This window comes from Kryptolebias marmoratus, linkage group LG9 (genome assembly GCF_001649575.2).
Source record: "Kryptolebias marmoratus isolate JLee-2015 linkage group LG9, ASM164957v2, whole genome shotgun sequence".
Taxonomy (NCBI): Eukaryota; Metazoa; Chordata; class Actinopteri; order Cyprinodontiformes; family Rivulidae; genus Kryptolebias; species Kryptolebias marmoratus.
The window spans coordinates 29,128,649-29,143,875 of record NC_051438.1 but is presented as its reverse complement, the minus strand read 5'-3'; the positions used below and the strand labels follow the sequence as shown (position 1 = coordinate 29,143,875).

The 15,227-nt window shown below is 39.6% G+C and overlaps 1 protein-coding gene across 2 annotated transcripts in view; it reads left to right on the top strand.

Moving 5' to 3' along the window:
• glra1 (glycine receptor, alpha 1) overlaps positions 1-15,227 on the top strand; it is a 109,962-nt gene that overhangs the window by 57,382 nt on the left and 37,353 nt on the right. For both annotated transcript variants that reach the window (XM_017429771.3, XM_017429772.1), the window contains 4 exons: positions 2,321-2,388; positions 8,262-8,485; positions 12,815-12,897; positions 14,446-14,583. In XM_017429771.3, the coding sequence (XP_017285260.1) occupies positions 2,321-2,388; positions 8,262-8,485; positions 12,815-12,897; positions 14,446-14,583 (513 nt within the window). The remainder of the gene's footprint in view (positions 1-2,320; positions 2,389-8,261; positions 8,486-12,814; positions 12,898-14,445; positions 14,584-15,227) is intronic.

Here is a 15,227-nt window from a genome sequence, read left to right as displayed (position 1 = left end):
GTGCGTGTTTCCTGCGTGTTTCCTGCGTGTTTCCTGTGTGTTTCCTGTGTGTTTCCTGCGTGTTTTGTGCGTGTTTCCTGCGTGTTTCCTGCGTGTTTCCTGCGTGTTTCCTGCGTGTTTCCTGCGTGTGTGTGAACGACTCTGACTCCATGCACCTCCTCGGAAGCCTGGAGCGGCGCTCCGGCTCTGACAGGAAGAGTAATTGGCCATCAAAATAATCCAGACCCCTTCCTTCATTTGCAGCGAGCCTGCGGACAGTGGGATTAGACGGGGACGTTAAACACAACCTCTGTGCTGAGCGAGTGTGTGTGTGTGTGTGTGTGTGTGTGTTTGCACGAGGCATGCTTTGACCTTACGTTACATCATCATGTAACAGAGGATGACTGTGATACTCCCTGTTGACTCATTAAAAATTAGATTTTCCTGTCGAGCTGCTTTAGGATCGCTTTATGTAACTCAAGAGAAATAAACTGAACGTAAACCTTTAAATTATTAAATTAAGACTTTAAAAATGTATACCAAAACAACTTTATTTATCCCAAAGGGCCTTTCAGTTCGGAGTATATGTGTTAATGAGTGTTTGAGCTGATTTTATGTCATCATAGGTAAATATTTTCATTTAAACAGAGGAGTATGCAGGGTCAGGATTTTATGTATTTTTATGCAAATAATTCAGGTGGATTCACTGATTCCCTTTAAAAATTGTTAAATATTTTTGTTGTAAAGCCTCCTGTCTTTGTTTTTATTTATTCTCTAAAGTGTCCCAAAGCAACAGAATTTCTGAGCGAAGTCAGAAGATTTTAAAAACTTTCCTTTTTCTTTAAATCTGATTGTGAGCGAGTCCAGCAAACATTCTTTGTTAAATAGATGTAATAAATGTGATATTTAATATAAAATTAACTGTGTGAAGAATAGAGACACATATTTCAGCCAACAGAATAAACACAGACATGCGACAAGATTTAAAACTCTTTATTTTCATACCTTTAAATGCTCCTGCCTGTCAGTAAATGTGTGAAAAGTGTTGTTTTGTATTTTTTATTTTCATCTGAAAACGAACCTGAGCTCCACAGGCCGGACATCAGTCCCTATTCTTTAAACTGTTTTATACATTTATTAGAAGTATGTCTTCTTCCGTTTCATTATTAAACTTCTTATTGTTCTTTCATCTGTAATGAGATGTTTTCATGTTCTTACAGACTAAAGGCTTCGAATGTTGTCGAAGTTTATGACTTATTTATTTGAACTTTGTTTACTTCCTGTCGTCAGCTCGCTGAAGCTTTTATTTTGATTTCCGTTTTTACGCTCCTAACTTCCCTTCAGATTTATTTTGTCTCACTAAAACCTTTTCAGGAGTCTACAAACACATCACGGGTACAATTTAGACTTGGGAAGTGGAAAAAAAGAGTATTCAAACATCATTTTTAGATGTTTGTGTCTCTGACAGGAGAGTTTCTGAATTAATCTGTTTCTGATGTGTTTAATGAAGGATTATTTCCTCTGAAGTCTAAAATAAGATCTTTACATGCAGTAAATCCTGCAGGAGAGTCGGTTTAATTAATGCTTCATAAAACAAAGAGTGAAAGGAAACTTCTGACACATCAAGTGCTGAAATGGTCCTGCCAAGCCACCAGGGGGCGATAAACTTTTACCCTGCAGACAAAAATACAACAACAGATTCAAAAACAATCATTAAAATCATGTTTAAAAAAAGAAGATTTACTGTCAGATATATGAAGTATTAACAAACTGCACTGCAATAATATTATTAATGATCCCCAAACAAGAAAAAACTGCTTCTAATGAATGTTCATTAAATCCTAAAGAAAGAAAAGTTATAATTTATAATTAAATACATTTTAATTTAAATCATAATAACTTTTAGAAATTGGAGTATTCTGACCCAGGAGACGTGTTTGAAGGTGTATTAAACTTTTCTGTTTCTGTTTCTGTATTTTTTACTTATTATGTATTTACTTTATTGACACATTGTTGAATTATGTTGTTTTTCCCATTTAGACAAAAACTAAATACAACTGTTCAGGTTTAAAAAGAAATAAAGACTTTTTAATAAAAAATAATCATTAGAATATTTTATTTTAAACCGTTTCTGTCTGACTAATTGATCCAAGAGAGAAAAAAACAGCAGAAAGACTTATTAAACTTAAACTTAAAGATTATAAATAAACATTTCTTTATTCATTGAAGAAGTTGTTTGTGTCTTTCAGCTTCTTGTTCGGAGGCTTTTCGGCTCTTCAGGACTTTTATTTAATATTTCCTCTGACGTCTCTTTTCTTCTTCTTATCTGTCATTTCTTCAGGTCCTCCTGTCAACGTAACCTGCAACATTTTTATCAACAGTTTTGGGTCCATTGCTGAAACAACAATGGTAGGTTTGTTTATTATCACCGATGTTTTTCTCGTCTTTATTTATCTGAATGTGGATCATTTGGTCGTAAATGGAAAGCGTCACGTCTCACAGGAGCCTCGTTTCAGCTCCAGTGATTTTCTCTTAACAAATCTTTTCAATTAAAACGACAACTGTGCATCTGAATTCTCATTTCTGCATCATTTTACGAAGTTAAAATCCTTCAAACCTCTGAATGTTTCTTTGCCTCATTGAGCTTTTTCTTATTTGTAACACTTCATTGGAAAGAGTTCATCAGTAAGTGAACTGGTGTTACTATATACTATATAAAAATAACAAAACTACCAACTTTACTGAGCAACAACCCTCAGAAACCATTTGAGACAATCAGCTGAAGAAAGTCTCTGCAGAGATTCTCAGTTTTTGTTTTGAACATGATTCAGTTTCAGGAAGGATTTAAACTTTCTAAATACTAAAAGGTGTAACGACACAGAAAACACACAACAAGTGCATCAAATGCCTTTGATTCAACACCATTTTACACCACCCGTCTAAAGCACTCGGCGCCAAAACAAAACAAGAAGAGTTGGATCAGAACAAGGCAGAAAGTTAAAGATCTGCCTGTTTGTTTCAAATCAGCTGTGTGGAAAAACTTCCTGCTTCTGATCTGTAAAAACAGCTGATAGATGCTGTACGGCAAGCTGATTGTGTCTTTATTCAGTATGGTATGGCAAGCTGATTGTGTCTTTATTCAACATTCCTGAAATCAAACATCATTTTCTGACACCAGGACTCACTGAGCAGTGAGAAGTTTGGAGTATTTTTTTATTTTTCTTTCAGTCATGTTATTTAGTTCTGTATTGTTTATTATTTCGTATCAAGTCTTGGTCAAATTATTTGAAACAAACACTTGATTTGTTTTGTTTTTTTTAATCTAAGACAGAAATCCTCTCCTGGAGTTTATTAATCGTATTATCTGACTCGTTCCATCCCTTCGGAGTTAAAGTTTGGTGTGAAAGTAGCTGGAGGTCCTCTGACGTCTCACTTTATTTCATGAAATCAACTTTATTTACAAGATTTAACTGAAACATCTCTGTTCCTTCTCACTGTAAGACAGTTTTAATTTAAAACTGGCATGAAAGCCACCAGGAGATTCTTATTCTTTCGTGGAATGTTAAAACTGAAAACAGTTCTAGAGATCTTTAGTCTGTTGACAGATATTGAGCTAAACCAAATGTTTGATTTGCTATTTTCTGTTGGGAAAGCTTAACGGCCAAACTTAGACCAAATCTGTCCTAAAAGTGACTTTCTGTCTGAAATGTCCCGAGTCTCCAGGTGGAATCACTCAGAGACAGAGGACACACACCATGCTGCTGCAGATCAGTGATAGATGGAGTCGGCAGGATGGCGCAGTGCTTGTTCCAGTCCCGGTGGAGCACGGCTCCATCCTTGTTCCAGGACTCCCACCGCTTGTTCGCTCTGACTCATCGTTCTTCATCCTTCCTCCTCTCAGCCTCATTCCCTCGTCTCAAAGCTCAGCCATCTTAACCTTTTAAAAAACCTGGAAACTAATGAATTCAGGAACGATTTCCAAATGTTTTATTTCCCATTTATTCCCAGATTTGAAGATTTTTGGGAAAGAAATTTCGTGACTCGGTAAGAAGTCATCCTTGTGGATCCTTTGCAGGATTTGAGGCCACACCATAAAACCCTCGGTATATTTCTGCCATCGTAGCTGAGCAGATGTGCGACCATAATGTGCGAGCGTCCGTAACCTGAGCAGATTTCAGCGAGGCGGCGGGCTGTTATGACAGGCGTGGAATTAGAACATAGCTGCACATTTTTCTGGAGTCGTCGTTGTTGTTGTTGTTGTTGCTGCTGGAGAGAAAAGAGGAGGAGGATTGCAGTTCTTCATGCGTGGTTTACTGCCTGACTTTAATGCATGCAGAAACCAGTGTAAGTACAGCAGTTCCTCTGCTAATGGTTCCATCGCAGCGTGCCGATGGTGAAGGAGAATTTAAGGACTGGGTTTAACCGTTGTCTTTAACACAGAGCTGCTTCAGTGTCCATAACTTTTTTAATAACACGATCACTCAAATTAGTCGTCTGCTGTCATTAATACTAAACCGAACCCTGAGATGATTCATGTTTCAGCCAGATTACTTTCCCCTCATTTGAATTCAGAGTTATTTTCCCCTCATTTGAATCCTGGTTGGGCCAGTTGTTGTTCATCCTTCTGCAGGCGTGACGATCCTCCGACCCGCCATCCAGATTCACCTCTGCAGTGTGGTACCCAAAGAGAATTAAATGTTTTCAAGGGACGGGAAGCTGTGAAACTGCTTAAAGACAGTTTTATAAGAGAACAACCCAATACCTCAAAATGCATCTAAACTGTCTTTCGTTTTGATATAAAAACACAGTTTCATGTTAGTGCAGTCTAAAAGTTCTTTTTTACAACAGTATAATTTCCCAATAAAAAAAAGTAATTTGCACAATTTAAAAAGCCAAGTTTCAACTCGTGGTGAAGCATAAAATTATAACTTTGTGAAATCCTCTGAAGGTGGTGTATCGCCGAGCTGGGGGCTCAAAATTGCAAGAAAATGTGTTAAATTTTCATTTGCAGGCTCACTGATTGTTTGCAGCCAAGTGTGGCTGCGTTTTTAAAGCTGTACGTTAGAAGTTATGGTTTTTAGACCTGGACATTCAGGGGTGCAGCCTCGGACGTTTCCCGACAATAAAGAGCTCCTCTGCAGGTGTCAAACCACAGCTTGAGACTCCCTGACTGTTCAGGGATGATTTTGTTGAACAGTCTTTTTAAGGGGGAAGACTGCAAGCCTCTGCGACTCCCACAAGACAACTGAGAGCCTTCTCAAACATTGTGAGACATTCCTGAGACTCCCCTCAGGAAGATTCTGGTTCTCCTGCTCAGTTTTTTGTTGTTTCGGAGCTGAAATCAAACAGCCCACGTGTCGCTGGCTGATGATGGTGGAGCGAGCCTGTAGTTCGTCATCTCTGCACCATTTCAGGTTATTTGTCACTTTCCCAAGCAGAAAAACACGTGGCTCATTCAGGAAAGGTCAAGCTCATTTGTTTCATATGAGATGTTTGCTGTAATAAACAGTGATAAACAGAGGAGGAGCCCAGCAGAAGTGCTTCTCATGCTTACATGTGCAGCACGGTGGCTGATTGCTCCTTTAAATGCCACCTGCTGGGGCTGCTGGCACGGCCGCCCCTTGTTGCTGCTTTTTCTGCTACGCCACACAGCCTAATGACGGCTCGAGCTCAGCCAAAGCAGCCGAGCTCCATATTCTGAGAATAATTGACAATTAGGGAGATGGAGGGGCGAGCTAAATGCCAGCTCCACACAGAGCAGAGCCTTACTCTGACTGTGAAACACAGAGAATGAAGAATGGACGGGAACAGCAGTTAATATACCTGGATCGATGTGCCTGCACAGACACAGACAGGAGAAAATGAAACTGAAAACATTTTCTGTTTGTCTGTTTAAGCAGCAGCTCAGCTTAAAGCAGTAAATGAACCATTTTAGGATGAAAAGATGCATTTAAATCTAATCCTAACCCAGTTCTAGTCCCGATGGAGGACAGTTAAACAGCTGGTTCTTTGTTTAAAGGCTCCATCCATCCATCCATCCATCCATCCATCCATCCATCCATCCATCCATCCATCCATCCATCCATCCATCCGTCAGCTGCTTCAAGGTCAGGTCCAGAGGCAGCAGGTCCAGAAGGAAAACCCAGACATTTCTTTCCCCAGTGACTCTCCGGCTCCCTCCGGGGAATCCAAAACCATTCCCAAGCCGGAAAGGAAATTTTAAACCCCTTGTGAGTTCTGGATAGAGGCGTAAAAAAAAAAAAAAAAAAAAAACAAAGAAGTAATTCAGATCAAATACACACAGAAGAAAGAGCTGCTGTTCTCCTCTCAGACCCTCAAACTGTGATCCGGTTCTGCTGATCATCACTCAGGTGGAAACACGGAACCATAAACAGCATCTTGATCCATGTATCCATCTGCTGCTTCATCCTTCTGCCACTCATGAAGAAAACATCAAGATTCTGGAACTGAGGACTTCATTAGTTCCTTTCTAACCGGTGGAAGTGCTCTGCAGTGACCTGCAGACGAGTCCTGAGTTACAGTTAATTAAGTTGTAATGTGGCTGAAAGGGGACATGTCTCGTTCATCTGCAGGATGTCTTCATGACGTCCTGCCCTGACCTTAAAAACGTGGATCATGTCAGAGGCTGAACCTGTTAGAGAGGCTGCAGGAAGTCTGATTATTAACATCGAAGTTTGGGCTAAATTATGTTAAAAACAAGTCTGTGGAGGAAATCAGGTGATATTATTAGTGTCTGTAAAAGGGAGGATGTGGTGCAGTAAAAATAAATACAATCTATTTTAAACAGACAGTTGTATTAAATGGTGGATCGTACACCCTTTGGAGCAAAGTTAGATTTCTGTCAACCATCTGGGTTTTGGTTGTTCTCTGCTGTATTTGTTTGTCAGGAGAGCAAATCTGTGAAAAGAAGTGCATCTTTTTCAGTTTGTTTGTTTATAAGACAAACAACATCCACCCTGCAGGCTTCAGAAACAAAAACCTGACAGATTTATTTGATCTGAGTCGCCTCGCTGACCTGCAGGCTGGATAACGGAGCCCAAGATGGCAGCTCGTCACCACGAGCGCTAAAATATCCAAAAGGCTCACATAATGGAGAAAATGACACGTAGATGAAGGCGGGTAACCTGCTGCTCATCCAACCATCAGTCCGTCTCTGCACCGTCGGGTTCCTGTTGATCCTGGAGTTTCTTTAAGGAAACATCTCCCCGAGGTGGAATTTTACATCCCTCTTTTCAAGGATGTATGATTTATAACTTTGGCTGTTTTGTTGTAATTTGTTTTTTCTGCTAAATCAATTTTCCTGCAACCAGAGTGGACCTCCTGAGACTGCAGCTCCTGCAGCAGAGCCGGGAATCTGTTTGGTTTACATGAATTTTTATTACTTTTTTTGATTAATCCAAAGAAATTCAACGCGCTTTTTTGTGCATTCTTATTCTTTTCCCTCTTCTGCTTCTCATGTGTTTGTTTCCAGTCCTGCAAAAACTCTCACGTGTAAAACCCAGAAAAAGCCCTTTTGAACACAGTAAAGTTCTGTTTTAAAGGAAGTCGTAATGATTTATGAATCCTGCTTTTTAATTTAACTCAAAGAAAAGTTAAATCAAACAACTTTGTTTAAACTCAACCAGCAGCAGAAAGTATGAATCAGAGAAATGAGAAGAACTCGGGAGGAGCTTTTTTACAAACATTTTCACTTTTTTATTCTTTTTCTTTGATTTCAGGCAACACTTCCTGTATTTTCTGTCTCTATAATCTTTATTTAGGTTTTTACTGGCTTTAGAAGTTTTATTGAGATCTTGTTGTTTATCTCAAAGAAATATATATATATATATATATATATATACTGTTTTGTAGACTAAAGTGAAGGATGTTGGAGTTTCAGGCAGCAGCTGCATCGACTCTCTTCAACCTTTTCTTTACAGACTTTATAGTTTTTCTTTTTACAGCACTGTACGGTTTTAAAATCCTTGAACTTTTACACCGCCTGTTAAATACTGCTGAATAATTAAATGAAAAGAAACAGATCATCAGATTATTATAAAGTCAGACCTGCAGCCAGTTTGTGTTTGTAAACTTGAGCAGGTTTGTTCTGAACGCTCTGATGGAGAAAACTTTATTTTATTTATTTATTGAAGCCGTCTGAGCATCTCTAAAGAAACTCATTATTGGTAGAATTAAACTCTTTGGATTTGCAGTGATTGTTTGTGGACTGAAGAAGATATTCAGGTCGTTCTGTATCCTCCATCCTTCCCTCCTTCCTGCAGGACTACAGAGTGAACATCTTCCTGAGGCAGCAGTGGAACGACCCCCGGCTGGCGTACAGCGAGTACCCCGACGACTCGCTGGACCTCGACCCGTCCATGTTGGACTCCATCTGGAAACCCGACTTGTTCTTCGCCAATGAGAAGGGGGCCAACTTCCACGAGGTCACCACCGACAACAAGCTGCTGCGCATCTCCAAAAACGGCAACGTGCTCTACAGCATACGGTGAGATGTTTGAAACCTGACCGATAAACAGCTTCAGGTTTCATGTGGTTTGGATTATTTACCTCCTCCTGCTGCGGGGGGGCTTTATTTTTTAAAAAAATACATTTTTATGGCTCCAAACGTTTGTCACCGTGTGGAACCATCGGGTTTTAACTTGTTTTAAAGTCTGGAAATCCTTTTTTTTATTTGAAAGGTAATTAATTTGACTTCTTTTTTAACTTGTCAGGTTTTGTCTCCTGCTGCCATCATTTCTTTATTTCTTTGTTTAAAAACGATGAAGAAGAAAGCTGTTACTGATTTTAATGTTTTCTTTTTCTTCAAAATGCATCATTCTGCCAATTTAAAAATGAACTAATCTGACTGAATTTAGATTATTGACTGAAGCACTTATATAATTAATAGTGTCTTTATTTATTTTATTTAAAAATGCTTAAGCAAAGGTGGTTGGACAGATGCTACATGAAGTGTTAAAATGTTTACATAAAAGACCAATTCTTAGATTTTTAAAAATCACACATTAGACGGAATTATATCAGTGAATGAAAGCGAATAACAAATTAAATAAACCAAAATAAAGTTTGTTTGAAGAGAAAACTAACTTTTCTCTCCTGGTAATTAATAGTTTTTTTCTCCCAATCTTTAAACGTATCAATAAATTGTGTTTTTTTAAAGTTAGCCATCTTGTTTCAAGATAAAATCATGGCTATATAAGCAGTTTTTCTGTTGTGTTTCTTTCAGGCAGCTGTTTTTAGCTTCCTGTGTTGCTTTTATGAATTTCCTCTCTGAAGTTTTACTTGTTGCTACTTATTTGTTAGCTGATTCAGAAGTTGTTGTTTTTAATTCACCATCACCGTGTTAGTTTTAGATAGTTTGGAGTTTAAAACAAAGTGTTAAATGATCTGATGTTTGGAGCCACAAACATTAAATTATCTTTCTCTGAAACGAGTTTAGATACAAACATTCAGAGCTGTGGTCTTCAGAAGGTTGAAGAAGTTTTAGAAATTTAGGATATTTACTAAAAGAAATCATTTGTTTTTGGTACATAATATCCTGGAATTCCTCTTTAGTTTCTGAGAAACTGATCCTAGTTTTACTGCAGTCATTTCAGGAAAAAAAGTGTTTAAAATACATAATGTTTCTCCTGCTGAAACACTTTGTTTCTCTCAGGTTCTTCTTGTGTTTCTTCTTCTTCTTGTGTAACAGCTGAGTGTTTGAATCTCTGAGACATCCTGAGTTTCAGCCTCTTCCAGCCTGTCGGAGCTTCCTCCGTGTGGCTTTTATTGCTCAGGGGCAAATGAAAAAGCACTGCAGCTGTAATCTACTCAGCCTGTTAGTATTCCAGCAGTGACTCTGATCCGTTATCAGCCTCGGCTTTCACCTTCATGTCCAGCAGCAGCAGGAGGAGGAGGAGGAGGAGGAGGAGGAGGAGGATTGGCCTTTTAGAAATATCGCTCGCGCCTCCTCTGTGCCTTTCATTTTTTAACTTGACATGATCAGAATGAACCCCCTGTTGATCAGCTCCATCTCAGGGGCGCCGAGGCGGCTCGGGATATTAAACCGTCCTGGGGGGAGGCGGTGTTGTGGATGTTGTTTACTCTGTTTTCTGATGTTTATCGCTCAGCTGTAGAGCTGTAAAAGGCGACCGATGCTGCCTTCTCCTGTGAGATGAAAGTGAACTTTCAGAGATTGGATGACCAGATTCACAAACGGTGCAATCTCCTGCTGCACTTCAAACACAGCCCGCGTGGAAGAGCTATCAGAAGGGAAATTTATGGCTCTTCAGTTTCAAACGCTCTGATATGACTTTAGAAAGATGTTTGCTCAGTATATTCTATATGAGACAAAAATCCTGTTAAAGAGAAGATATTAACTGTCAAAGTCTGAGGCTTTAGTATCTCACTGTTGGCAACTGGTTGGAGACACAAAATTGCAAGAAAATATGCAAATTTTTATTTGGCAACCCACTGAATTGATATGAAACGCTTAAAAAATTACATTTGTGTCACATTTCTGCAATTTAGACACAGCATCTCAATCATGTCTCAGTTTAATTGCAATTTATTTTCTTTTTTTTGTCTCCAATCAGTCACAGTTTGGTTTCAAACCTTCCCAAAGATCAGGCTTGGTGCACGTTCACACGCACACTAAAAGTTATTTTATATCCCAATGCTTGTTGTATGGTGAGCTGTGAGAACAGAGAGGTGTGACAATATAATTCATGTGTTAATAAGTAACATGAATGCATGTTTGGGTTGTGAAACAAACAAAACTTTCTACATATGACCTCATTGAAGTAAAAAAAAATCAATGAATGTTGTGCAAAACAAATGCAAATGACATTAATGATTATTAGAACCGATTTTATATCATTTCTGTTGTTTTTACAGAAAAAACAGTACGAGAACTAAAACAAAAGGCCAACTGCAGCAAAATAATAATAATAATAATATTAAAAAAACTGTAAATCTGAAGGGAGCGAAGTGACCTCGACTCGCTCAGCTTCACAGGACGTGGCCCCGGAGGATCCTGACGTCTTAGTTTCCATCAGAACTCAAACTGATCTCAGACATGCTGGGAGAAAATGACAGAAATGTGGAGTTTCATTGACCTTTTGTCAGCTGTTCGCCTGCAGCCTAACTGCTGCAAAAAAAGCCTTTTTTTTTAATAACAAAATCTATTCTGGTCCAGAAGGAGGGACATTTTTCCTCCTCCTCATCCCTCAGCTCCCTGCTTCCTCAGCTCCTCTCTCCCACTGCTGACTTTGCATCAGTCTTCACTAAGACCAGGGGTGTCCAACCCTGGTCCCTGAGGGCTTCCATCCTGCAGGTTTTACTTGTTCCTCTGCTCCAACACACCTGATTCAGAGGTTAAATCACCTCTTCATGTTCTGCAGAAGCCTGTTAATCACCCATTGATTCAGATCAGGTGTGTTGGAGCAGAGGAACAAGTAAAACCTGCAGGATGGGGGCCCTGAGGACCAGGATTGGAGACACCTGACGGTTCGGCCGTTCGTTGCCACTTTATGATGCATCTCTTCCACCTGAGGACATCTTAGGAAATCAACTCTGAAGTTGCAGAAAGACTGAGTTGTTTTCATCACATGAAAGTTTAAAGCTTTAAAGCTTTAAAACGCTTCTAAACAGACAAAGACAGATGACGGGACAGAGTTCTGCATGCAAGAATGGAACAGAAATATGTTTATGATGTAGCAAGAAACAGGATTCCCCCTCCGGCTGAAAACCCCAGCAGTGTTGGAGGTTCGTTCCCGTCTCGAGCTGAGGAGGAAAGCTCTTTCTCGCAGCAGATAATAAACCCACAGAGCTGAACGTCTTCCTGGGAAGGCAGCATCCTGTCAGGGAATGCAGACGCTGCAGAGTGAACGTCAGCCCGGTGGGACGTGTGTGTCCTTGCAGCGGGTGTCCAGTTAGAGAAGAACAGAAGGAGTCAAATCAGCTTCTGTTCGCCGTGACAAGCAGCTGACAGCAAACACTGAGCAGGCAGAACCCAGGAAGAACCCAGACAGAACCCAGGCAGAACCCTGCAGAGCTGCAGGAGCTTCTGCAGTCAAATGATCACTGCTGAGCACAACATTTAGTCCCTCCGGACTCTGGTGGCGTCCTGCAGTGCTGAGTCAGCATTTACAGCTTTGTTCTCATTAGAAGATGATCGCAGTTCAACCAGGAATCTTTTATATTTTTTTTATTTCACTTGATTGTCTGGATGTGTTTTTTTCATCTCGTTGGTTCCGTTTTCTGTCTTTATCCTATTAAAGCTCCTCGAAAGGTTTTATTCATCTAAAACATCTAAAAACAACTTAAACCTTAAAAAAAAACCTCAGTTCGTCTTAAAACAGATAATTAAACTGAAAACAGGTTAGAAAGTTACTAAAACTTCAGATATTTGAACTAAATACTTCATCTCAACAATTCTGTGATTAATATTAGTCATTTTAATTTATTTATTTCAAATTTATATCTTAAGCACAAAATATATGTGAAAGTAAATTCATTTTTGTTTTTATAAATGATGATAACGTCTCTATTTAATTTAATATTAACATTTAATGTACTTCTTTTAATTAAAACAGTTTGGTTTATAAACTTTTTCCACACAAATAAATTGTTAGTTTTATCGCTCTTGATTTGATTCTTTTTCTTCAACTTTATGTAACTTTGTCCCTCCAGCAGACCTCTTTAGATGGATTTTTTAAAGAACCTAAATTTAAATAAAATATATTTTTTATGGTTTTGAAATGAGTCCAGCTGACTGAGTAAAAGTGAAAAAGTTCTTGGAGGCTCTAGAAGTTTGTTTGTTTGTTTGTGTTTGCAGAATAACTCTGGTCCTGGCCTGTCCAATGGATCTGAAGAACTTCCCAATGGACGTCCAGACGTGCATCATGCAGCTGGAGAGCTGTGAGTGTCCGCACACACACACACACACACACACTCTGACAGAGGCATCAGTCAGATGGCAGGTTGATCTCTCTGCTGCCTCTTGGTTCTCTGATCAGGCGTGAGGCGAATCACAGAGACATCGAGCAGAGGTCAGCAAACATCCACCGATCAGACAGCATCAAACCTGAGAGGGTTCTGCCTGGTCCGAGTCGCAGCATCAACATGAACCACAGCTCGTTCAACGCTGGGAGATTCAGTTTCAATCGGAAAAATACTAATAAGAGATGTTTGTTCTTATACACCCGGATCACCATCAGAAATTAATAACACCCCAACATTTCCTCAAAATATCAACATCTGTTCTTTAGTTTTGAAGTAATCTTGTGAGCAGACAGACAAACCAACACTAATGAAATAAAACCTGCTGCAAGAAGAGCGGAGGTTTAACGACAGTATTAATATTAGATTCTTCTGGATCCTGTAGGATGGAAAGATGGTTTGAGAAGACTTAGGTTCTTTATTACATATAACTTTATTTTAATGAAACTGTCAGGGAAGAGTTGTAAATAAGACCCAGGATGCAGACGCACTCGAGGACTCAAAGAACAAAATTTCATTTTCTTTAGTAATGAAACAAAACAAAAGGCTGACGTAGCAGAAAGCCACAACATGCAGCAAGACAAGAAGACAAAAAGACTGACTGGTGAGCAGTGAGGGCTGAGAAAGAAATAGGCTGAGGCTGATGAGGGAAGTGGTGTCAGGTGAGACTAATGATTACAGGAAACAGGTGTGAGTTGGAGGGGCAGGGCCGAGAACCACTAAAACAAACTCAACACAAAGAAAAGACAGAAAAACACAGAAACTCAAACTGTTCCTCAGATCTGCAGCTGATTATCATTTACAGTCAAACTGATTCAAGATGGCCGCCACAGTTATTCGACGTTAGCAAACCAAAAATGAGAAGTTGCAGAAACTTGTGATCCCTATGTTTACTTTTTTTGATCTCCTTGCACCAATTAAGACTAAATGTGGTCCTGACAGTAGTTTCTTTTTAAAACCTCCTTGGTTCTTCACAAACCACACTGAGGTCCCAACCATAACTCTGAGACGTGATAGTGGTCATAATGTTGTGGCTGATCCTAAAAAGTAAAGCAGGTAACCTTCTGATTTGTTGGTGCTGTGATGGATGTGTGTTCAGAGATAAAAGAGTGAAAAGAAATCAAGACAAACATGTCAGATTTTATGAAGTATTTCTGTTTCTGATTGATTAAAAGTGGGCAGCTCATGTCAGACGGCTTGTTTCAGGTAAGAGGTTTAATTCAGAGTATGTTACCATGGTGACAGAGTTTAATTTACTTCAGTTTGTGGATCAAAGAAAACAGGATTAATTTCCTCTGAGTTCGGACACAGACACTGAGGGTGGTTGAAAACTTTTGCCCAGTGTCCACTCGTTGAAAAGCCGTGAACCTTCAGCGGCGGTATTGATCTGACCTTCGTCACAAAGAGCTTCACCTGTCCGTCCACCTGAGCCAGCCTAACCCGCTGCTCTCTGCCCCCCCCCTGCAGTCGGCTACACCATGAACGACCTCATCTTCGAGTGGGATGAGAAGGGCGCCGTGCAGGTGGCCGACGGCCTGACGTTACCTCAGTTTATCCTCAAAGAAGAGAAGGACCTGCGCTACTGCACCAAACACTACAACACAGGTGAGTGGGAAGCAGAGAAGGCTTCTCAGGTGAGCCGCAGGTTTACCAGCCTTTAAAGTCGATGGAAAAGGTTTATTCCTGCTGTCTGTAGAGATATACTGTACCTGTTCAGGCCTTACAGGTAAACAGATCTGCTCTTCATTCACTTAAACAACAAACAAAGTGTTTAAAATGTGTTTTAATTAGGACAATTAAAACACAATAGAGTCCAGAAACAATATATGGTTCCAAAATGAAGCTCAGTGGAGGATTATGGGAAATATTTTGTAGGATGATGTAGTTTAATCAGTTTGTGAAACACACAGAACAGAAATAAGAAGGAAAAAGTGAATTTTAGGTAGTTTTTTTGGGGGGGTGGGCCTTCGCTTGAAGAAACAAAACTAATACAAGTTACAAAAAAGACATAAAAAACAACAAAACCAAACATGAATCTACAAACGTGACGAGAAGAAGTAAATATCAGAGAGGAGCAAGATTTCAAATAGAAACAAAGATGGAGGACGGAGGAAAACTGGAGCTCCGTCTGTCTGTCTGTCCGGAGGAAATCTAACTAATATAAACATTTCTATACGATTTATCTGTCTGAGTAAAACAGTCATAAAAAGGACAAACCAGCAGCAGGAAGTCAGAGACAGACGCTCGTA